Source organism: Staurois parvus, unplaced genomic scaffold (genome assembly GCF_062004578.1).
Source record: "Staurois parvus isolate SC_StPar_1 unplaced genomic scaffold, SC_StPar_1.0 ptg000483l, whole genome shotgun sequence".
Classification (NCBI taxonomy): domain Eukaryota; kingdom Metazoa; phylum Chordata; class Amphibia; order Anura; family Ranidae; genus Staurois; species Staurois parvus.
In genome coordinates this window covers 651,617-676,479 of record NW_028318279.1, presented here as the reverse complement: position 1 = coordinate 676,479, position 24,863 = coordinate 651,617, and the positions used below count along the sequence as shown (strand labels likewise).

General features: G+C 46.2%; 1 protein-coding gene across 1 annotated transcript in view; it reads left to right on the top strand.

The window, feature by feature from the left end:
- Positions 1-391: 391 nt before the first annotated feature.
- Positions 392-24,863, top strand: part of LOC149452309 (vomeronasal type-2 receptor 116-like) — a 46,944-nt gene continuing 22,472 nt past the window's right edge. Inside the window, exons 1-3 of the mRNA XM_089689528.1 lie at positions 392-436; positions 4,648-5,433; positions 21,037-21,255. Coding sequence (XP_089545654.1) covers positions 392-436; positions 4,648-5,433; positions 21,037-21,255 — 1,050 coding nt within the window. The remainder of the gene's footprint in view (positions 437-4,647; positions 5,434-21,036; positions 21,256-24,863) is intronic.

The following is a 24,863-nucleotide window of genomic DNA, read 5'->3' as shown; positions in this document are numbered from 1 at the left end:
AAAAAAGGCACAGCACACCAACATCAAAACCTCATCCCCACTGTAAAACATGGCGGAGGGAGCATCATGGTTTGGGGCTGGTTTGCTGCCTCAGGGCCTGGACGGATTGTTGTCATTGATGGGAAAATGAATTCCAGAGTTTATCAAGACATTTTGCAGGAAAACGTACGACCATCTGTCCGCCAACTGAAGCTCCGCAGAGGATGGGTGATGCAATAGTTTGGGTCATGCAACAATGACCCATAACATACAAGTAATTCAACAAAACAATGGCTTTTAGAAGAAGTAGAAGTACCCTGATGTGTTTTTCAGCCAAAAACTCTCTGACAGCCAAAGTACTGTGGCTTGGAGCATTGTCATGATGAAGGATCCATGTTGAGATGGTCTCAGAATGCACATAAAAACCTCTTTGTCTCAAGCGACCAAGAACTTCCAGGTAAAATCTTTGATTCACAGTTTGACCAGTAGGTACAAATTCCTTATAGACAATTCCATGTGAATAAAAGAAAAAACAATGACCATTGATTTGACTTTTGATTTGCTCATTCAAGCTTTCTTGGGGTAAGGGGATGAGGGTGTGTGCCATTTTGAACTTTGTTTCTTCATTTTGGGATCATACTTAAACACTCAGGATTCATCTCCTGTGATCACTCAACTCAAAAGATCAGGCTCTCTTTCCAAGCAGGCCAACAGGTCTTGGCAAATGAGTTGACAGCGTTCCTTCTGATCAGGTGTCAAGTTCTTTGGAACAAGTTTTCCGCACACTCTTCTCATGTTCATGATTTCATGAACAATTGCCTTGGCAATTTCCCGTCAGTCACAGTTGAAACCAGACCTCACCGCATCCACATTCTGTTCTGTTTTTGACAAAAAGGGGCATCCTGTTCATCTTCAACACCATCTTGTCCTTCATTGAAGGCCTTGTGCTCAGGGGCGGACTGACAACTCATGGGGCCCCCGGGCAATAGGGGATTATGGGGCCCCTGTGTCCTTGCCCAAACTCAAAAAAGCCTATGAAAAAGGTACCAGGGTCAGGCAAGCTGGGTCACACACTAGCGGGCACATCAGAAACAGAGTAGCAGGCAGAAGATTAGTCAGATTCAAGCTGGGGTTGGCAATGGTAAGCAAACAGACAGGTGGATCAAGCAGAGACATAGTCAAGAGCAAGCCAGGGGTCGGTTCATGCACCATTCAAGCATAGTCAGATGGATCAGGACGGCAACAGGAGATCAAGCACAGAAAGAGGTATCAAGTAGCAGAATGCAAAGTCCTAGAGCAGCAGAACTTTTTAAATAGCTCATTAGGTGCAAATCTAGTGGCGGGTGTGCATGCCTATGAGCACAAGCATGGGATCGGCTAATGGAAATTGTATGTTACCAATGGTGGGTCCTTTGAGCAGGTGTGTGTGTTGCCACACATATGAACATCGTTTTGGGACAGGGTTGGGTGCAGTTGTGGGTATTGTGGGTGCCTGTGTGTTGGAGGGGGAGGGCTGGGTTTCAGGGGTGTTTGTGTTTGCCAGGGTAAAGGATGGTGTATGTTACCAATGGTGGGTCCTTTGGGCAGGTGTGTGTGTTGCCACACATGTGAACATCGTTTTGGGACAGGGTTGGGTGCAGTTGTGGGTATTGTGGGTGCCTGTGTGTTGGAGGGGGAGGGCTGGGTTTCAGAGGTGTTTGTGTTTGCCAGGGTAAGGGATGGTGTATGTTACCAATGGTGGGTCCTTTGGGCAGGTGTGTGTGTTGCCACACATATGAACATCGTTTTGGGACAGGGTTGGGTGCAGTTGTGGGTATTGTGGGTGCCTGTGTGTGGCTATATGAATGATTGGAAGTGTGTGTGCACAAGTTGCATTGAGTGTTTTGGAGTGGATGGATTTACTATTGTTAGAAGGTGGATATATGATTACATACTGTATATAGCCCCGCTGGCATCTGTGTGGTTTGTAGTGTGGTTTCATGGAGATATTGGGTCTGATTCTTGATGGATGGTGATTGCAATGTAGTTGAGGTGGGATGTCTGCTCTTTTAAAATGTATACATAATTATTGTGGTTTATACAGTATGTGGACCCGGCTGGGCTCCTTTGAGGCATTTCACACGTTGGTTGGATACACTATTACCACCCTTGATGTAGTGCTGTTTGAATCTGGGAGACTAATTTTTTGAGAATGTGGTATTGTGGTATTTAAAATTCTTTCCAATGTAGGAAGGCTTGCACTTTCATTATAATTGTCTGTCTCTCTTTTTTTTTTTTTTGTTGCTCTAAAGTCGTTCTGAATAATTTGACTTCTGACAACCTACTTGTCATAACATTGTGCATCTTCTTCCCTTTCTGTAATATACGGTTGAAGGAAACATCTTACTTTTATACCATACTATTTGTGGTTTCTGCCTGTACTTGTCAACAACCTATTATCCTGTAGGTCCTCTTAACATCTAGGGAAAGTGTTGAACCCAGTGAGTAAAATGGTTATATTACTAATAATATCTATGTTGGTTAAACACTTCCAGCAGGGCTTTCGTCGTTCCGGGTTGACGTCACATGACGTCCTCCCGGTATGCTCCACGCTGTGCTGCAGTTGCAATCTGTCATTGGCTGTGTCTATGACAGATCACTGTACTGGCCAGCTGCTGGTACCGTGTGATAGCTGTGACCAATCACAGCAGATCATATGACAACTGCAAATAATTAATGGCTTAATTAGACTGGCTAGCTCACTTGTAGGCCGTCAGTCAGGAGAGTCTTAGTTTAATCTTGAGAATTGAGTAAAACACCTGCAACCAGTGTCTCCAAAAAGAATAAACTCTGAATATAAAACAATCTGAAATTTTGGCTCTTCTGTCGGCTTGGCTGGGACCATGCTTTGGTGCTCAATGCAAGGTGCTGTCTCTTTTGGTAGTGCGATGAACAGTATATTTCTCTTTTGAGAGACAGACTCGTTGGCACAAATCACTTTAGGTAAGGTGAGGTGAGGTGGCTGACAACTTTCACTTCAGAATGAGGAGCGGTGGGCTGAAGTTAATTTAAGATATGTAGCTGTTGGAAAAAAGTCACTCTGTCTAGAATATGAAGCAGTAGGCCAGTTTAACTTGAGATGTGATGTGAGCAAAGTCACTTTAAGGGAGTGATTCTATGGTCTTGATGGACTCTAAGATAAGCTTGATAATAACCACAAAGGAAACTATCACATATCTGGTGATGGAGGCCAATGGAGAAAGGGCTTCCTTTGCGGCTAAGTTCCGGACTCCCCTGAGAGTGGGACAGCGGGAGTCAGGCCCAAAGTGGCACAGGTCACCTTTAGGAGTGCTGGTTGGTGACACACCCAGAAGCAAAGCTGATGTACAGAGATAGGTCTGCAGACAGGAGGTGCCTGTGCGTGGTATGCAAGCCCTTCGGGGATTTAGAAATTTACTGGATAGCCGATTCAAGCCAAGATCAGGTAACAGGTGGGAATCAGAGCAGACATAGTCAGATGGGATAGCCGAGGTCATACACAGAGGAGCGAGAGAGAGAGAGAGTATCCGTAAGCCAAGCCGAGGTCAGATCAGGGGTTAAGCAGAGTAGACAGGTCCAGGAGCAAGACGAGTCGGTAACAGGAAATCACAGGTCAAAATCACAGGAACCAGGAACAGGGCACGGGGAGCTGGAGATCATCCAGCAACTTGAGGAAGTGATGAGCCTCTTTATAAAGGCCATCTGGCACCAAACTGAGGCTGATGTGTGCTTCTGCGGCCTTGCAGGGTACTGACAAAAATGCCAGATCTTCCAGAACGTCTGCCATGGACAGGACCCTGACAGCAACCTCATTAGATGGCTTGGACAGAAGTGGATGTAGTCACTTGAAACACACTTTGCTTAGCAGGGAACAAGGGGTTAATTCGGTTTGGCAACCTGCAAGCAAAGTTTTGCAAAAAGTAGAATTTTGAACACCGATCAGCCATAACTTTATGACCACTGACAGGTTAAGGAAATAACATTAATTAATTACAGTGGCAACCTGCAAGCAGAGATTACGATGGCAGAATGAAGGATGGCAGTCTGAAACTTGAAGAACCTGAATGGTAGCAAGCTGATTATAACTGAATATGATGATATGTGTGCCAGGAATCCTCTCATCCAATCCTTGCGTGGCGATCAGTAGAGTCAATGGGGGGCAGGTAGTGGGGGGCCTTAAGATGTGGCTATGATGGCAGCAACTCTCAAGTTTCTTGATCCAACAGGTTTCCTAGAGGCGGCCTCGTTTTGACAGTAATCTCTCCAGTTCCTCCAGCAGCTGTGCTTCCTCTGCTCCAGTCTGGTCCAGTCTGGAACAGCGTGGCTCAGCACAAACTATCACTTGCACCTTCAACTTCCAAAATCTCTCTCCAACTCCCCACTGTCTTCCCAGGCTTTTTCTTTTAAATGCCCCTGCCCCTTAGTGATCGCTCAGGGATCCTGTAGTTTATCCTCAGATTAACGATGTAGAAAAGTTTTGCTTTCAGCTTACACTTCCCAGAAGTCTCTGATTATCGGGATTAGGACTATGGCAGATAAAGTGCTGAATGTTGTCATATTGAGAATAAGGAAAGTTCTGCATTCACAGAAACAATGTAAAGTGTTTGAATAATAACAACCCAATAAAATATTTCCCAACATTTCATCTAGATTAATTATCAAGTCACTGACCGTCGCCTGAGTGATGGAAAAAGCTTTCCAACTTTATTCCGTATGACACCAGATGATGGGGCTCGTTACACGGCTATTATTAAAATTTTGCAGCATTTTGGGTGGAACTGGGTTGGAATAATATCATCAGGGGTTGGCAGTGGTGATGATGAGTCCCAGGAACTGAGTAAAATGATGAGACTACATGGGATCTGCACAGATTACATTATTCAACTCACTTCAGATAGACCCCCTTATATTCAGAAAAGGAGAACTGTTAGTGAATCATCAGCTGAGGTTGTCATAATATGTGGAACTTTTACAATAACCTTTTTTTATTTAGCTTCTGGTATACATTCTGTTATAAACAATATCACATTTATTCTCCCACAATCATGGAATAAATTAAGAATTATGATTAGCTATGACTTGACTCCACTCAATTGCAGCTTCATGTTTATGTGGCAACCAAGAGGAGACTTAAGCATTAATATTTATGATGATGGTGCCAACATCTCCGACTGTCTAACCGACCCAATACTGGAAGATTTTTGGATTTATGGGTATCGCTGCCTTTCCCCAAACTCACACAAAAATTACATTTTCCAATCAAGGTATAATTTTTCCGCAAAACCTTGTACAAAGGTAACAGATTTGTCATTAATATTTTCTCGTTATACAAATATGCCCGCCTGTGTGATGATGGCTGTAAATGTTCTGGCCCATGCTCTTCACAGAATGTACATGAAGAGAAATAAATCTGAACAAAATGGATTACAGCACAGAGTAAGTTGGAGAATACGTGTTTATCTTACTAGGATCCTATATTATAAAATACAAGTAATTATGTCATTTAGGTGAGATGGACAGCTACAATATATGGGTAAAATGTACATAAAGCAACAGTGATCAATACAAAAGTTGCACATGATTGTAAATCTAAAACATATGTTAGTAACACATTAGCAGTTAATTGAAAAAAAATAAAGATAGAGATAAAATTTCAGCCAGAGTATAATGTACCAATGGGATAACTTAGGTAGGGAAAAACAAGGGGGGGGATGGAACACGGCCTAGTGATCAAAATAGAATGGATGTGCTGGTATATAATAAAGAAAATGACCTCACAGTCAAGAAATGCCCGTAGCGGATAAGGAAGAATGAAAAATAGCGCAGGGCATACATGACTAGGCCCAGAGTGGTGAAGGGGAACGGAAAGAGTTAAAGTTAGCTCCAGGGGGTTGGGAGTTGATAGTGGGATGATCTGGTTGGCAGAGGTGGAGTGTAGGAGGGGCTGTGGCACCTTAGGGTGGGGGGTTCTGTGGGGGGGGCGTCAGTGGAGCTGGACGAGAGGAAGGACCAGAGCTTCATTAGCTGGGTCCTGATATTGCCACCCATCAGACCTGCATGGAGGGGATCTTGGCACAGCTGCGGGAAGCAGCAGAAGACAGGGGCATGGACTGGCTGCAGGGCCGGGTCTCTGATCTGTTGGGAGACCCGGGCTTGTCATCAGCAGCAGGGGGGCGGGAGCGCCCACGTGCTCGGAGGTCTAGGCCTCCGGAGCGCTTTAGTCCGGCCCCACCCCCTGTAGGAGCTCAGCGCCGACTTGGGGGCCCCGCTGGCAGGGCGCTCACTTGCCTCTGCTAGCGGAGATGCCGAGAGGAATCCCCAGCAATGGCAGAGCTCGGGGGTGGGGTTTCGTGAGGAAGCCCCTCCCCCCGCCCATGTGGCGAGGAGGAAGAAGAGAAAGTGCTGTCACCGGCTCCTCCGCTGACATGGTGCCTGTCAGGCAGGGTGCTCGGCGTGGGTGGCGTTCGGCTGCGGCTGCCGTGCTGTCTCCTGATGTGGCTGGCGGGCCCCCTGGGAAGTCTGGAGCTCTAGCTCCAAGAAGACAGAGGAAGAGGATCAGCACTGGGTGGAGTGCAGCTGGTTGTGCTGCAGGACGGAGCCCAGGGACGGCGACAAGCGTGGCTGGTGCCAGGAGACGGAGTCAGGAGCGGCACAGCCCTGCGGGACCCGTGGCTCCTGGGACCAGGAGGCCATCCAGATGTCGAGAGGTGGAAGAGAGGTGGGAGAGCGAGCTGTCAGAACCCGATGCGGGGGCGACAGCTGGCCGCTCTTCAACGGTGGAGCAGGGGTGCGCGGCTGATGGGGCATCTCCTGGGCAGCCTGGTGAGTTATCTGTTCCTGAGTCTGTCTCCTTTTCTTCTGCGTTATGGGATCTGCTGGGGCGCAGTCAGGCCGCCCCTGTGGGCACAGCCTCAGTGGCGTTAGTTGGCGGCGTTCCCCTGTCGGGTTTTGGTGGGGGTCTCGGAGAGGTGATTTCAGGTTTGCGGGACTTGTTGCGGCGGCTGGAGTGGGGCGGTGTTAGGACCCCTGAGCCTGCTTCTGCATGGCTCCCGCCGGCCGGTGGGGATGGGCTTGTGGTTCCTGGACAGGAAAGCGGGGTGGTGCGGGGCCTGGGGGTCTCTTCTCCACTTAGTTATGGGACAGGGGTGGTTACCGCAGAGTCCGGGGCTATGAGCTCTACGGTTCCCTCCGCAGTTTTGGGGGAGGGTTCGGGGGTGTCCGGACCTGTCGGCGTGGCGGACTCTGCCAAGGGGGAAGTGTATGTGTGTTTTGAGGGCCCTTTGGGTGCGCATTTACAGTCGGACGTACGGGAGAAAATTTGGAAAGGGGAGTATGTGGCTATATTCACGCTTTTGCCTTTGGAGCGTTTTCCGTTAGATGGGTCCCGGGTTGATGACAGTAGGCGGGAGGAAGCGGAGAAGCGGCGTTTTCGTTTTATCCCCCGTACCTTTGCGAATTGGTTGCAGGCTTTCGCAATCATGGCCAGTGTCATTGGGGAAAAAGCTCTGCAGCATTGCTCGGCATTGTTCTGTTACCTGGACGCCATTAGTGATGCTCACAGGGTTTACGGTGGGTCTGCGTGGCTTCGGTACGAGGAGCAGTTTCGGCAGCGGAGGGCTGTTCGCCCGTCATTGCTTTGGGACCATAAGGACATTGGCCTCTGGATGCGGCTCATGACGCCGGCGAGGGCCCCGGTCCGTTTTTTTAGGGCGGGGCCGGTGGTTCGTTTTCCCCGGGACAATCGGCCGCCAAGCGTAGGGGTTTCTGCTGGCAGTTCCAAGAGGGCACTTGTCATTTTGGAGGGTCTTGCCGGTTTAAGCACGAGTGTTCTGGGTGCGGGGGCTCCCATCCTTTGTCGCGCTGTTTCAAGCGGGTAGAGGCCTTCCTGGAGAGCATGCGGGTAAGAGGATCGACGTCGGTGAGGGTGGAAAGGATGGGGCCTTTCTTAAATAGATATCCTGATTGGGCTGCAGCGGTGCTGCTGGCGGCAGGGTTTTCGGAGGGTTTTCGCATCCCATGTACTTTGACTTTGATTCCTCCCTTAGCTCGGAATTTACGGTCGGCCTTGCAGCATGCTGAGGTGGTTTCGGCTAAGTTGCGGAAGGAAATGGGGTTAGGACGCATGGGTGGTCCGTTTGCTTGTGCTCTGTTTTCGGATCTGGTAGTTTCTCCCTTGGGGGTTATGCCCAAAAAAGAGCCGAATGCGTTTCGGTTAATTCACCACCTGTCCTTCCCTAAGGGGGGGTCGGTGAATGACGCTATAGATCCAGAGTCGTGTTCGGTGTCTTACACGTCCTTTGATGCGGACGTTTTCTGGGTTCGTCGGTATGGGCACGGAGCGCTCATGGCGAAATCGGATATTGAGTCGGCGTTCCGGCTGTTGCCGGTTCATCCGGACAGTTTTAGTTTTTTGGGTTGCCATTGGCAGGGCGCGTTTTACATTGATAAGTGCTTACCCATGGGGTGTTCTATCTCTTGTGCGTTTTTCGAGAAGTTCAGTTCGTTCGTGGAGTGGGTGGTTCGGGATGTTTCGGGGGTGAATTCGGTCATCCATTATTTGGATGATTTTCTTTGCGTGGGTCCGCCGGCTTCCAGGGTGTGCGTGGTCTTGCTACATTGCAGCACGTTGCTGAACGTTTTGGGATTCCTTTGGCGGCTGATAAGACGGAGGGCCCTGCTTCGGTGATGACTTTCTTGGGCATCGTTTTGGATTCTGGCGCAATGGAGTGCTGGCTGCCTGAAGAGAAGCTGTTGGCCCTACAGGGGGAAATTTGTGCGGTTCTGGGTAAGCGAAAAATTCAGCTGCGGCCCTTGCAGTCATTGTTGGGAAAACTTAATTTCGCTTGTCGGATCCTGCCAATGGGTCTAGTGTTTTGCCGCCGGTTGGCGGTGGCGACGGCGGAGATTACCTCCCCTTTTCATTTTCTTTGGCTGACTCGGGAGCATCGGGAGGATTTGCAGTTGTGGCACACCTTTTTGAATTCTTTCAACGGGCGGGCGCTTTGGATGTCTGGCCCTGATAGCAATTTTGACTACGGGTTTTTTTTCCGGGGTCGGTGGAGTGCGGCCTTGTGGCCGGCTTCCTGGTGGGAGGCAAGTTTTCTCCGTAACTTTGTGCTGTTGGAACTTTTTCCAGTGGTGTTGGCGGTTGAGGTTTGGGGGGAGAATTTTTGGAATCAAAAGGTGCGTTTTCACTGTGACAATTTTGGGGTGGTTCAGGTCATCAATCGGGTCTCGGCTTCTTCACGACCGGTGGTGGCCTTGCTTCGCCATTCAGTGTTGCGCTGCTTGCAGCTGAATGTTTTTCTCCATGCGGTGCATCTCCCTTGGGTTGACAACACCTTGGCTGACACGTTGTCTCGCTTTCAGTGGGACAAATTCCGAGAGTTGGCGCCGGCGGCGGAGCAACACGGGGTTCCTTGTCCTGACCAGCTGTGGGAGATTGCCTTGGAGTCGTTGCGGGCTGGATCCGGCGTTCGGTGAGTGAGGCGACTTGGTCCGCATACTCTAAGGTCCGGCGGGAGTGGCTGGATCTGTTACAACGAGTCGATATTGATCCTTGGGGGCCGGAGGTGCGTGTGGCAGTGTTCTTCTTGGTGCGGAGTTTGGAGCGGGAGATGTCGGGATTTCACGAAAGATTTTTGGGTTCGACAGGCTCTACGGGGTTACCGGAGGGTTCATCGCTGTAAGGATTCTCGTCGTCCAGTGTCCTTTGAGTTGTTGGGGTCTTTGTTTGAGCATTTGCAGACTGTGTGTTCTTCGGATTTTGAGGTGTGCTTATTTCGGGCTGCCTTTGCGGTGGCATTTTTTGGGGCATTGCGGATAGGGGAGCTCGTTAGTCCGTCCAAATCGGTTCTTGGGGGGTTATTGGTGGAGGAGGTTGTGTGCTCCGGTGAATGGGTGAAGGTGCTAGTTCGTCGGTCTAAGACAGACCAATTGGGACGGGGTGCGAGGGTGCGTTTTTTCGCTCTTCCAGGGTCACTGGTGTGCCCGGTTCGGGCGGTTTGGGAATTTTTGTCCCGTCGCCCGGGGGGCGGGGGTCCTTTTTCAGGCACAATGATGGATCCCCTTTAACGCGTTTTCAATTTGTGGCAGTTTTTCAACGGTGTTTGACGGCTGCTGGTTTGGATGCGTCTTTGTATGCTTCGCACTCGTTTCGTATTGGGGCTGCTATGGAGGCGGCCAGGTGGGGGCTGTCGGATGATGTGGTGAAGCGCATCGGTAGGTGGGATTCCCAGAGATTTCGCCTGTACGTTCGTCCGCATTTGTTGCGGGATTAGTGGGCGGTCCTGTGTTTGTTTGTTTTGGGTTGTGGGAGGTAGTTGCGGTCTTGTCCCTGGGATGTATTGTTCTGGAGGTATTGTTTTCTTTTCTTTCAGGTGGAGTGTTGTGCCTGGTGTGGATCCTGAGTCACTCTTATGTGTTTTGGGGTGCCAGGCGGGCTGATGTGCGGCCCAATGGCAGGCAGCTGGGGTTGGATAGAGGGGAGGTTTGTGTCCGCTGGATAGGTGTGTCGGGCATGTTGTGGAGTTGTGTTATGCCAGAGGTGCAGCGTTTTGTGCGGCTGGATAGACCACCGGATGTTTTGGTGCTTCACGCAGGTGGCAACGATTTGGGGGGTAGGTCTATGCGGGAGCTGGTTCGAGATGTCAAGCTGGATTTTCTTCAGTTGCGGCGGGAGTTTCCGGGGATGGTGGTGGTGTGGCATGTGGAGTTGGAGGTGGATACTTGGCGGTACCTTCGAAGCGATGGAGTGCATTTGAATGCGGTGGGCACGGATTTGTGGTCCCTGGAGCTGCAGGACGGCATACTACGGGTGGTTCGTTTGTGGCGTGGCACGCATGGGTAAGGGCTTACCCAGCGTGCTGTGGCGGTTGTTGGTCTTTGGAGGCGGTTCTCATCTTGGAAGGTAAAACAATGGTGTGGGACCCATCGGTGGTATGGGGGCCCGGTGGACATTCCCAGTTAACCGAGGTTTAACTGGAAGGTGGTGGTGCTGCACTGCGGACAGTATGGTTGTCTCCGAGCTGGATGGTTGCGGCTGGAGGCCTAGTGTATAGGGTTGTCCGCAGGTGCATTTTGGATAACTTGGGGGTGCCTTCGAAGACCAACAACAATTCTTTGGTTTCCGTTATAAGGAATGGTTGATGTATTTAAAATGTGAAGTTGTTAATAAAAGGCCATGTTGGCCATTTTACTCCAAATGGTGTCATGTGTTTTGTAAAGTTTATTTGGTTAAGGGGTGGGGAGTGGTATGGATCGGTAATGGTGGAAGTAGGAGTGGACAAGCCTATCTATGGTGCATTAGTCATGAAATTATTATAGATATAATAATATGGCATCTAAACCTTATAGTGGACGTGCCACAGAAAGCATGAATAGGGGGAAAAAATAAATACATAAACCACAATTACCATTATAACCAAAAATGGACTGGACCTTAGTTTCTATGGTATGTACTTACTTGTGGAAGATGGCTATAAATTAGAGCTGAAAGCCAAAAAACCAACCCCCGTTATAAATAACTTGTACAGTAAATGCAGAATCTGAAAAGACCACATATAGAATTAATATAAATGATGTTATATAATATAAATATAGATTCTATATAATGGTGTTGATGTCAAGGTCCTCGTTTAGACCACCAGGAGATAGTACATCCAAAGCATAAATCCAACAGGTCTCCCTAAGGGCGTATACATATTCATTTCCAGTGCTGCCCTTTTCCTGGCCCTTTTTCCTATTTATGTGGCTCCATTCCTCCTTGGGCTCTGTGATGAAGAAGGAGCATGCTGCGAAACGCGTCACCGCCCTACAACCACGTCACTTCCGGTTTGCATGCATTCCAGCATTCCTGGAAGAGCAGCAGCCATCTTGGCATCTCATGTTGGGGGGGGGCTACAGCAGGCTGACATACAGTGAGAAGAGCCCCGCATAGACGTACTATCGATGAGCCTGTTGATTTATCACTCCTGTGTGTTTTTATTAAAACCTTTTGGACTTATTGCAACTAGAAGCGCTTTCTTGCTTCTTCTCTATTCATATATTTGCATAGATACAGCACCAGGGGATATGAAAAAGCCTTGCTGCATTCAAATGGCTCGGATAGTCTGAATAGTAACTGCAAAGAGACAAACAGGGCACAAGCCTAGTGCATTATCCCAAGGATAGCTTGATGAAAAAAACAAATCACAAACAATGTGTGTGTGGAGCATGTCAGGCCACTGCCTTGTGGTACAGTGGTGGGTGAAACCCAGAAGAATCTAATGCCAAAGGGACGTCGCCCTTGGTCCAAAAAGTGACTTACGCATTTCAAGGGTAAACCCTCTACTTCAGAGCCAAATCATTTGTCTCTGAGGATACGGGTTTACACTTGAAACACATAAGCCGCTTTTTGGATCCTGGATGGTGTCCCTTGGCATTTGATTCTGCTGGTTCTGATTTACCGTCATACCATGAGGCCGTGGCCTGACTTGCTGTTCACAGACATTGTTTGTGAGTCTGTTTATATCCTTTTTCATTCATCTATCCTTGCGATAATGCACTAGGCTGGGGTGCTGTTTGTCTCTTTGGAACAGGACAACACAGTTCCAGTTGTCACAGTAGCAGCGTGTGAACACCATTGTGTTCTGTATTGGGAGTCTGAGTTCTAGAGAGCCGTGTAGTCCGAGGTGAGCTCCCTTATAGCCAGGGGCTGTGTTTTTGCTTCTGATTGCTGTGCGGAAGATGAACCCCTGTGTGGGAATCCTCATGTGAGGATCCTTTACTTTTAAATTATTTTAAATGAAAGTGGGCAAAGAAAGCCCTTCAATGGACTTCACTGGCAGGACTGAAGATCATGAAATGTTCTACCAAATCTTGAGATTTTTTTTTTTAATCTTCACATTAAACAGAAAATGATAACACAGAATCACTTGGATCTACTCCCACGCCTAAACCAGTGCCATCTTAATAGTATGATGAGCCCCTGGTTAAAGAGGGGAAACTTGGGCTCCTACTAGCCTGCATCAGGTTTCCCCTTCACAGTGCCCATATATTGTTCATCAGATGTCCCCATCACAATCTTCCCATACATCATGTGTCTCCACCACAATCTCCCCATACATCAGGTGTCCCCATCACAATATTCCCATACATCATGTGTCCCCACCACAATCTCCCCATACATCAGGTGTCCCCATCACAATCTTCCCATACATCATGTGTCCCCATCACAGTATTCCCAAACATCATGTGTCCCCATCACAATCTCCCCATACATCATGTGTCCCCATCACAGTATTCCCAAACATCATGTGTTCCCATCACAATATTCCCATACATCATGTGTCCCCATCAAAATCTTCCCATACATCATGTGTCCCCATCACAATCTTCCCATACATCATGTGTTCCAACCAAAATCTCCCCATATATCAGATGTCCCCATCACAGTATTCCCAAACATTTATTTATTATTATTATAGGTATGTATATAGCGCCATCAATTTACTCAGCACTTTACATTTATATTGTACATTCACATCAGTCCCCAACCCTCAAGTGGTGTACAATCTAAAGTCCCTAACTCTCATCCATACATACACATCCTGGGGCCAATTTAGACAGGAGCCAATTAATATATTAGGTGTCCCCATTTCTATAATAAATTTGTATTATTATACAGGATTTATATGGCGCCAACAGTTTGTGCAGCACTTTACAAAATGAAGGTAGACATTCCAGTTACAATACAATTTGGTACAAGAGGAAACAGAGGGCCCGGCTCGTTAGAGCTTACAATCTAGGAGGAAGGGTTGAGTGATACAAAGGTAATAGCTGTGGGGGGATGAGCTGATGGAGGAAATAAAAGGCAGTTTACTAATTATAAGCAGGATAGGCTTCTTTAAAGAGAAAGGTTTTCAGGGATCGTCTAAAGGTAGATAGATTAGGATTTAGTTGGACAGATTGGGGTAGGGAGTTCCATAGGATGGGAGAAGCTCTGGAGAAGTCCTGGAGGCGAGCATGGGAGGAGGTGACATGGAAACTAGAGAGCAGAAGGTCTTAGGAAGATTGAAGAGAGCGGTTTGGTTGATATTTTGAGACCAGGTTGGTGATGAAAGTCAGTGGAGGGATTGGCAGAGAGGAGTGGAGGACACTGAACGGCTGGTAAGGTGGATGAGCCTGAAAGCAGTATTCATAATGGACTGGAGGGGGCATAGCAAATGTAAAGGTAAGCCAATGAGGAGGGAGTTGCAGCAGTCAAAGGCAAGAGATAACCAGGGAGTGAATTAGGAGCTTTGTGGTATCATTGGGTATAAAGGGGCGTATTCTGGAGATGTTGCGGAGGTTGAGGTGGCATGATTTTTCAGGGATTGAATGTGGGCCTGAAAGGATAGTTCAGGATCCAAGGTTACCCCTAGCACCCTGGCATGCAGGGATGGGTTGATAGTGGTGCTATTGATCCTGACCGAGAAATCAGGGGTAGAGGCACAGTGTCCCCTTACATCAGGTTCCCCATAACAATCTCCCCATATATCAGGTGTCCCCTTCACAATCTCCCCATACATCAAGTTTCCCCTTACATCAGTTTCCCCCATCACAGTGCCCCATAAATCAGGTGTCCCCATCACAGTGTCCCCTTACTCCAGTTTCTCCCATCACAGTGCCCCATACATCAGGTATCTCCTACCACAGTGTCCCCACAATGCCAGGGTCCCTCTCCACAGTTGTCCGCTTATAGCAGATGCTCCCCATTACAGTATCCCCATAGATCAGATGTCCCCATACATCAACGTTATACCCCATTTCACTGTTGTACTCACAGCCATCTGCAATGAAGACAGCTCCTCCTTCTTCTCCCACACTGAGGCTGAGATGTGTTCCCAGTCTCAGTGCCCATTCTCTGCCACCCCCTGCAGGAGGGAGGAGAAAGCTGAATCTTCTCTCCAGTGGAAACCAGCTGTTGCTCCTTCTTCAGTTACTCCTGTCAAAGAAGAGTATCACGAGTGGCCAAATCGCTGGTGCACCCCCCCCCCAACACAGCACCTACCCACTCCCCCTTTGTCTTGGGCCTGATCATGGGCCCCCCATGCACCTGGGGATCCTGGGCAGTGCCCAGGTGTGCCCCTTCATTAAGACAACCCTGTCCTACACCTCTTTCTATGGTTACTTCTTCACACACTTCTAGCTTATTCTTGATCATGAATTTGCACATTTTTGATCTTGCTTCATTAGTGGTCCATGGTGCACCAGGAAAATGGTAGCCTGCTCTGAAGAACCCCATTTTTTTTATCATGAAGATGGCTGGGTGTGTGTGGAAAGAGATGGCACCAGGATAGAGTATGGGAAGAACACAAGCCAGTGGAAGCAGGGCCCGGGGTCAGTAGGGGGCCCCATGAGATGCCCCTGGTACCTTTTTTCATAGGCTTTTTTGAGTTTGGGCAAGGACACAGGGGCCCCATGATCCCTTATTGCCCGAGGGCCCCATGAGTTGTCAGTCCGCCCCTGCCTGATATGTACCACCTACCTAAACATTGTTGTTGACTAAGTACACCCCTTCATGGAAATTATATTCCCTGATGGCAGTTGCCTCTGTCAGCATGATAATTTACCCTGCCACACTACAAACAGTCTTCAAAAATGGTTTGAAGAATACAAGTTTGAAGTGTAAACTTGACCACTAAATTCTCCAGATCTCAATTTATCAAGCATTTGTAGGAGGTGCTTAATGTATATCCCCATACATCAAAGTTATGCCTCCACCCCCTTCACTGTTGTACTCACAGCCATCTGCAATGAAGACGGCTCTTCCTTCCTCTCGCACACTGAGACTTAGATGAGTTCTCAGTCTCAGTGCCCATTCTCTGCCACCCCCTGCAGGAGGGAGGAGAAAGCTGAATCCTCTCTCCAGCAGAAACCAGCTGTTGCTCCTTCTTCAGTCACTCCTGACAAAGAAAAGCGTCATGAGTGACCAAATCGCCAGTGCACCCCCCCAACACAATAGAAATATAGGGAAAAAGTGAGCGCTCTTTAAATCAGCAGCTATAGCACCAAAGACAATAAAAACCTTCAAACAATCATAATAAGAGAAAAGTTGCAGCGCTAAAAATATAAATATTAATAGTGTTCATAAACAAATTAATATGCCAAATAAAGGGTGTCAGTCTATGCAGATCTGGGTGTGAGAAAACAGTAGAATCCAAGTAATGGTGCTCCAAATAGTGTGATAAAATGACGCACTCACGTATATACACATTATATGGATATGTAGAGGTCCCATTTAGGAGTAGATACGGTCCTAATCCAGGATGATCCTCCTTCTAGGTATGGTGGTGCTGTCAGGGGTTTGTAGGAAGATATAGGACCCAGCTGGCCAGAGGTCCCTTTAAGGGAAGGACGGGTGTGGGTGTCTGCTTTAAGGAACTCCCCTCTCTGGGTAATGTTGGGTGGCTGAATCAGGATGGGCTCTAAAAGTAAATAGCTTGGTAATGTGTGTTGCTTTGCTTATCTGTCCAGAAGATTTTCCCTGTGGGGTGTGGTCACATGATCATAACATCATCACAGCTACAGAGACCATGACCGTCCTGGTGATGTCGTTCCAGAAGTAACAAGGACAACTCAGTTCCTCTCTTCTAATCTTCCACTCGGCATTTCTTCTGTTCATCTGGTGTCTTCTCTTCAGTAAGAAGCAGAAGTTGAATCCAACACCACTTCAGCTAATTGCAGTGCAAAAGATGTTTGTCCAGTTTTTCGAAGTGGATAAAGACAATGGGGTTGATTTACTAAAACTGGATCATGTAAAGTCTGGTTCAGCTGTGCATGGTAGCCGACAACCCCAACACAGCATCTGCCCACCCCCCTTTGTTTTGGACCTGATCATGGGCCTCCCATGCACCTGGGGCTCATGGGCAGTGCCCAGGTGTGCCCCTTCATTAAGACAGCCCTGTCCTGCACCTCTTTCTTTGGTTACACCTTCACACACTTATCCTTGATTAAGAATTTGCACATTTTTGATCTTTCTTCCTTAGTGGCCCATGGTGCACCTGGAAATGTGTGGCCTGGTCTGATGTACCCCATTTTGTTTTCATCATGAAGTTGGCTGGGTGTGTGTGGGAAAGATGGCACCAGGATACAGAATGGGAAGAAGGAAAGTCAGTAGAAGCAGAGTGATGCCGCAGATTTCTTTCTTGCCATACTCCATCCTGTTCTGCTGTTTCACCGGGAATGTTCTGTTGAGAAATCTTGGGTCCTGCCATTCATGGGAATGTTACTTGACATGTACCGCCCACCTAAACATTGTTGTTAACTAAGTACACTCCTTCATGGAAATGACAATCCCTGATGGCAGTGGCATCTTTCAGCATGATAATTTGCCCTGCCATACTGCAAATAGTCTTCAAAAATGGTTTAAGGAATACAAGTTCGAGGTGTAAACTTGACCACCAAATTCTCCAGATCTCAATATATCAAGCATTTGTAGGAGGTGCTTAATGTATATCCCCATACATCAAAGTTATGCCTCCACCCCCTTTATTTATCAAGCAGCTGTGGGAGGTGCTGGAAAAACTTCTAATCCATGGAGGCCCCATCCCACAACGTACAGGACAAGCTACTGACAACTTGGTGCCAGATACCACAGCATACCTTCAGAGGTCTAGTAGTGTCCTTGCCTTGGGTCAAGGCCATGTTGACAGCAAAACGGGGACCTACTCAGTATTAGGTGGGTGGTCATAAAGGTATGGCTGGTCAGTGTATTTGTCCTTATTGGGGTGCTGCATCAGAGTGGACAGAGTTTTCTTCTGCAGATACTACAGACTATTGACATTGACTCTAGATGCAAAATACAACAGGGATATAAAAACAAATCCAATGGGTTTCCAACTCAGACTAACCCGAGTGTAGAGCTATTTGTCAGATGAATGGTGGAGGAGATGAAGAATATGGCCTTAGGATCTATATCCTGCAGTTGGAGCCCTTAGAACTAGACTACACTGAAAGAGAGAAATGGTCTATCTACAAACCTTCAGACAAAGGAGGTAACATTGTGGCAGGTATTTAGGAATACATAATGGTGGGTTTGAAAATTCTTAACCCTTTTTTTGCCCTTACATAGTAACTATGGTGGTCAAGGGGGGAGGGGGGGGTTTGCACACACTCCCAGAAGCTGCAAGTGTTCCCAACAGAAGATGGAAGTGTTCTGGAGGCCGGGGAGCCACTCAATCACTTTTAAACACCCCCAGTAACAGCTGCTATGCACCATCAGAGATCTTTTAGAACCTGTCACCAAAAAAATCATCATATAGGGAACTTTCTGACTCCTATGGGATGAAAAAAGTTATGTAAAATAAAAATTAAAAACAAAATTGTAAAAAATTTAATTTACTTCAAAGCACTTAAAATAACCCCTCCAAAATTCTGAGGCCCCCAACCCCCGCACATATGAATGTATTAATGTAATTGCATGCATTAGGAAAGCCTTTGAAGGAAAACGTTGCTTGTGCTACACATTTTACATATCACCGTACACTCCGGAGTGAGACCAATAATTCTGGCACCAGAGCTCCTAGAGAACTCTGAACTGATGACTTGTAAAGCTTTGACTATCCACTCGCCCTCCAGGAGATTGACCCCCCTTCATGACCCGGCCATTTTTTGCTATACGGCGCTGTGTTACTTTAACTGACAATTGCACGGTCATGCAACACTGTACATTTCCCCTTTTTCCCACAAATAGAGCTTTCTTTTGGTGGTATTTGATCACCACTGTTTTTTTTTTGTACACTATAAACAAAAAGATTGACAATTATAAAAAAAAAAACAAATTTTTTACATTCTGCTATAAAAACATATCCAATGAAAATTTTTTTTTTTTTAATCTAATTTCTAGTTACTAGTAATGGCGACGATCAGCGACTTATAGCAGAACTGCAATATTGTGGTGGAAAGGCTGACACTAACTGACACTTTGTGGGAACCAGTGACACTAATACAGTGATCAGTGCTAAAAATATACACTGTCATTGTATGAATGACACTGGCTGGGAAGGGGTTGAACACCCAGGGAGATCAGAGGGGTAACTGTGTGCCTAGCCAGTGTTTATGTGTACACAATGGTCTGTTTTTAGGTAATGTGCTGGATTTTATTCCCTGCTTTGCAGAGAAAGATAACCCAGCACATTGCCACTGACAGGACACAACTCAGCCTTGTTTACATAGGCAGAGCTGTGGTCTGTCTCTCTCCTCACCTATCACCATGTGCCTGCGGACATCCCTTTTCTGGCATACGCTGATAGGCTTTTGCTGTGACTAATCATGTCAGAAGCTATGTGCCGGCAGTGTGTATGACCCCTAAACAAGAAGGTGCAAACTCCCGTATATATATGGAATTTTGCTTAGATCGGCCACCCTGTGGCAGTACATCTGCTATAGGGCGGTCCTTAACCTCCCTAGCGGTCTGATTATGTCCATATTTCTGTGCTCAAAGCGGTACATTTTTTTCATGGAAATATGTATTTTTTTTTTATTGTAGGCCTGTAATTTTTAGGAATAACTCACTGAAATCTGTCCGAACAAGAGTCTAGTAGACATCCCGGGTAGAAAAAAATATGAAACACGGAATCATAAATTGTAATTTAATAAATAATCATAAAAAATAATAATAAATGTAATTAAATAATAAAATCAAACCAAAAACACTGAAATGTGAAATATAGCGCCAAGTTCGCACATCGCTGAGCTCAGTCGCAGAATCGTTTTCAGTGTCTGATGAGGAATTTCCCCCACGAATCATTATCACTCAATTCTGCAAGTGGTTCTGATTTACTATCGCTGTTCTCTAGCCGGTCTAAAACCGCGTCTGACCTAAAGGGACGCTTTTTGGACGCCATGGACGTTTCTCAGTTTCCAGGCAGAAAGAACAGTAAAAATGCAGGCAGGGCGCCGGACAAAGCACTCGGGACACAATGTATGTGAAATGGTTTGATACAGGAATGTTATACTATGTGATTTTAGTGTATTTAGTGAATGTCACTTTTTGTCATTTTCAAATTTCCCACCAGTTCCGTCCCCCGTACATCCCGACGTCGCAGGGAACGGAACCCATATGACAGATGCCGGCATCCGCCGGATTACATTGCCGGGGACACTGCAGGGGGGACATCGCGGGAGCGCAGGACAAGGTAAGTGCAGAAGGGATCCCGGAGCAACGCTGCAGTGTATTCTTGAGTGTAGCTCGGGGTTACCGCTTGTGGTACCGAAACTTTACCCCGAGCTACACTCGGGAATACCGCCAGGGGGGTAACTGGCTATAGAAAATACAGGGTAATGATGTTTGTTGCCATTTCATGAGCGTGCAGAATTTTACAGTTTGACATGTTGGGTATCTATTTACTCGGTGCAACCTGATCTTTTATATTTTATCAGAAATTGGGAAATACAGTACATTGTGTCTGCGTGCCAAAAAATTATCTTTAGTGTATTTTGTACAGAAATTTCGTTTTTCCTAAACCAGCGCACTAATATTGTGTGACATAAAACATTAGAGTTGCCACCATTTTATTTTTCCTACTTTTAGAAAATACTGTATATAATTTTTGGGAGTTTTATATAATCTTTAGGATTAAATGATTTTTTAAACATTGCAAAAACGCACAAAATGGTTCCGGAAGCGAAGCAGTTCATAATAATCAATACCAATCACTCCATATGAAGCTTTTCTGTCCTCTGCTTATCTCTCTCAAAAATGTAAATAGAATAGACAGAAAAATGTACATTTTTTGATCCTCCCAAATATATACATACAGACTTGTGCAATCTGAATATAAAATGAATGATTGATGGTTCTCTGGATTATTAGGACAGGAGATTCTATTCATATCAGAGGAGACATTGCAGGAGAACCTAAAGTGAAGAATAAGTGATTCTCCTGGTTCATTCATTTATAGAAAGACCGCCGAGTCACTTGGATGGAGCTCTCTCACTCTTTGTGTTTTGTTAAGAAATTCCAGAACTCTTCTATCTGTATATAGTAATCTGTGAATTTTTGTCTTCCATGAAAAGCTGCATAAATATGTGAGAAAAGTTCACTTAATGGACCTAGCAGAAGGTGATGTCTACTTCAACGAGAGAAGAGAAATTCCATCCGATCTTCTGTTACTCCACTGGACTATGAATGGTCGTACCCTTGATTTATCTGTAGCTTCCATTATGGAAGGCCCAGATTATGTGCCAGAAACGTTTACAAATATGAGTGAGCCCCGCTTGTGGAAAAATGGCAAAGTAAGAAATGACTTGATTGTTTTCTGTTTATATACAGTGGGGATCGAAAGTTTGGGCACCCCAGCTAAAAATTTGTATTAATGTGCATAAAGAAGCCAAGGAAAGATGGAAAAATCTCCAAAAGGCATCAAATTACAGATTAGACATTCTTATAATATGTCAACAAAAGTTAGATTTTATTTCCATCATTTACACTTTCAAAATAACAGAAAACAAAAAAATGGCGTCTGCAAAAGTTTTGGCACCCTGCAGAATTTATAGCATGCACTGCCCCCTTTGCCAAGCTGAGACCTGCCAGTGTCATGGATTGTTCTCAATCATCATCTGGGAAGACCAGGTGATGTCAATCTCAAAGGTTTTAAATGCCCAGACTCATGTGACCTTGCCCCAACAATCAGCACCATGGGTTCTTCTAAGCAGTTGTCTAGAAAACTGAAACTGAAAATAGTTGATGCTCACAAAGCTGGAGAAGGCTATAAGAAGATAACAAAGTGTTTTCAGATGTCAATATCCTCTGTTCGGAATGTAATTAAGAAATGGCAGTCATCAGGAACAGTGGAAGTTAAAGCAAGATCTGGAAGACCAAGAAAAATATCAAACAGAACAGCTCACAGAATTGTGAGAAAAACAATTCAAAACCCACATTTGACTGCACGATCCCTCCAGAAAGATCTGGCAGACACTGGAGTTGTGGTACACTATTCCACTATAAAGAGATACTTGTACAAATATGGTCTTCATGGAAGAGTCATCAGAAGAAAACCTCTTCTACGTCCTCACCACAAAAATCATCGTTTGAACTTTGCAAATGAACATATAGACAAGCCTGATGCATTTTGGAAACAAGTTCTGTGGACTGATGAGGTTAAAATTGAACTTTTTGGCCGGAATGAGCAAAGGTACGTTTGGAGAAGAAGGGGCACAGAATTTAATGAAAAGAACCTCTGTCCAACTGTTAAGCATGGGGTTGGATCAATCATGCTTTGGGGTTGTGTTGCAGCCAGTGGCACAGGGAACATCTCACGAGTAGAAGGAAAAACGGATTCAATAAAATTTCAGCAAATTTTGGATGGTAACTTGATGCCATCTGTGAAAAAGCTGAAGTTAAAGAGAAGATGGCTTCTACAAATGGATAATGATCCTAAACACACCTCGAAATCCACGGGGGATTACATCAAGAGGCGTAAACTGAAGGTTTTGCCATGGCCTTCACAATCTCCTGACCTCAACATCATTGAAAATCTATGGATAGACCTTAAAAGAGCCGTGCGTGACAGACAGCCCAGAAATCTCAAAGAACTGGAAGACTTTTGTAAGGAAGAATGGGCAAAGATACCTCAAACAAGAACTGAAAGACTCTTGGCTGGCTACAAAAAGTGTTTACAAGCTGTGATACTTGCCAAAGGGGGCAGTACAAGATATTAACTCTGCAGGGTGCCCAAACTTTTGCAGACGCCATTTTTTTGTTTTCTGTTATTTTGAAAGTGTAAATGATGGAAATAAAATCTAACTTTTGTTGACATATTATAAGAATGTCTAATCTGTAATTTGATGCCTTTTGGAGATTTTTCCATCTTTCCTTGGCTTCTTTATGCACATTAATACAAATTTTTAGCTGGGGTGCCCAAACTTTCGATCCCCACTGTATGTAGTTCTAACTTCACAGGGGCCGCTTAAAATGCTTGTCCCCAATGGTTGCCGTGACCTTGCAAGCCTCCCGACACTTCTGTGACCAAGCCCCGGTGTGTGGGGTGAAACATGTCAGAGGGCCTGGATGCAGGAGGGGCAAAAGTCATTGTTGTGGGGCCCAAAGCAGCTGCCCCATACTTGCCAACTGTCTCGATTTACATTCCCTTGTCCCTTGAAGTCTTCATCCTGCATTGTGTCCTGATATGTCAGTGTGAAGTGCTGACGCTTATTCTGCCCAGCTCTGCCCTATTGCCCTGTAAAGATGATTCACCTGGGCAGGCGGGGTCAGCATTCACATGTAAATAACCGACATTCATATGTAAATAGTGGTGGCAATGTGGCATTCATATGTAAATAGTGGTGGCAATGTGACATTCATATGTAAATAGTGGTGGCAATGTGACATTCATACATAAATAGTGGCGGCAATGTGGCATTCATATGTAAACAGTGGTGGCAATGTTACATTCATATGTAAATAGTGGTGGCAATGTGACATTCATACGTATATAGTGGTGGAAATGTGGCATTCATATGTAAACAGTGGTGGCAATGTGGCATTCATATGTAAATAGTGGTGGCAATGTGACATTCATATGTAAATAGTGGTGGCAATGTGGCATTCATATGTAAATAGTGGTGGCAATGTGGCATTCATATGTAAATAGTGGTGGCAATGTGGCATTCATATGTAAATAGTGGTGGCAATGCGGCATTCATATGTAAATAGTGGTGGCAATGTGGCATTCATATGTAAATAGTGGTGGCAATGTGACATTCATATGAATAATATGCCCCCCTGAGGTTCCAGCCGCCATCACCTCTGCTGAATGCTACACATTGGGAATGTAAACAGGGAAATACCTGAAAGTCCTGCCTGCAATTGTGGTCACTGAGCCTACCATCAGCCTGTTCAGTGGGGGGGGGTGCAGAGGTAGGCAGAAAAGGAATGACAGTTTTGGGGTGCACAGATGAGTAAGTAAGAGGTAAGGAAGGTGGGTACAAAGATGAGCAGAGAACGCATGTAGAGTTAAGGTGGGGGGAGGTTGGAGTGGGAAGGATGGGGGAGGTTGGAGTGGGAAGGATGGGGGAGGTTGGAGTGGGAAGGATGGGGGAGGTTGGAGTGGGAAGGATGGGGGAGGTTGGAGTGCAGATTTTAGCAGTGAAATTCAGGATGCAATGGTGTAATGATGGGGTGGATAAAGATGTCCACCACACGTAGGGCAGCCCATTCATTTCAGTGGGCTGGTCTATGCATTAGAAATGTGGGAAAAAAGTCCCTGATCCTTTTTCAAAATCGGACCAAGCCACACAGTGCTACAGGACCGTAAACTTTGGTGCATGTGAAAATGCGCCCGCCAGCAAATGCCGCCATTAACAATTGTTTCTGTGGTGGCAGGAAAGAGATTTTTCATGTGTTCCCGACACGCACAAATGTTAGCATAGGCTAAATGTCTCAATTACAATGGTGGTCAGTGTATATCTTCTCATCACATTGGGGCGTGGTGTAGAATCCTTTCATTCACATTAGTGGTCAGTGTGAACATCACCCTTACATTGGTGCCATTCATGACCTGGGTCAATGAGCTGTGCTTCTTCCATCCTCTGATGATGCTCCTACACCCCTGAATGATGCACAGTTGTGAGATATTAGGTGTGGCAGTGACGTCAGTCAGTATGACAGTTGTGAGATATTAGGTGTGGCAGTGACGTCAGTCAGTATATCAGTTGTGAGATATTAGGTGTGGCAGTGACATCAGTCAGTATATCAGTTGTGAGATATTAGGTGTGGCAGTGACGTCAGTCAGTATGACAGTTGTGAGATATTAGGTGTGGCAGTGACATCAGTCAGTATGACAGTTGTGAGATATTAGGTGTGGCAGTGACATCAGTCAGTATATCAGTTGTGAGATATTAGA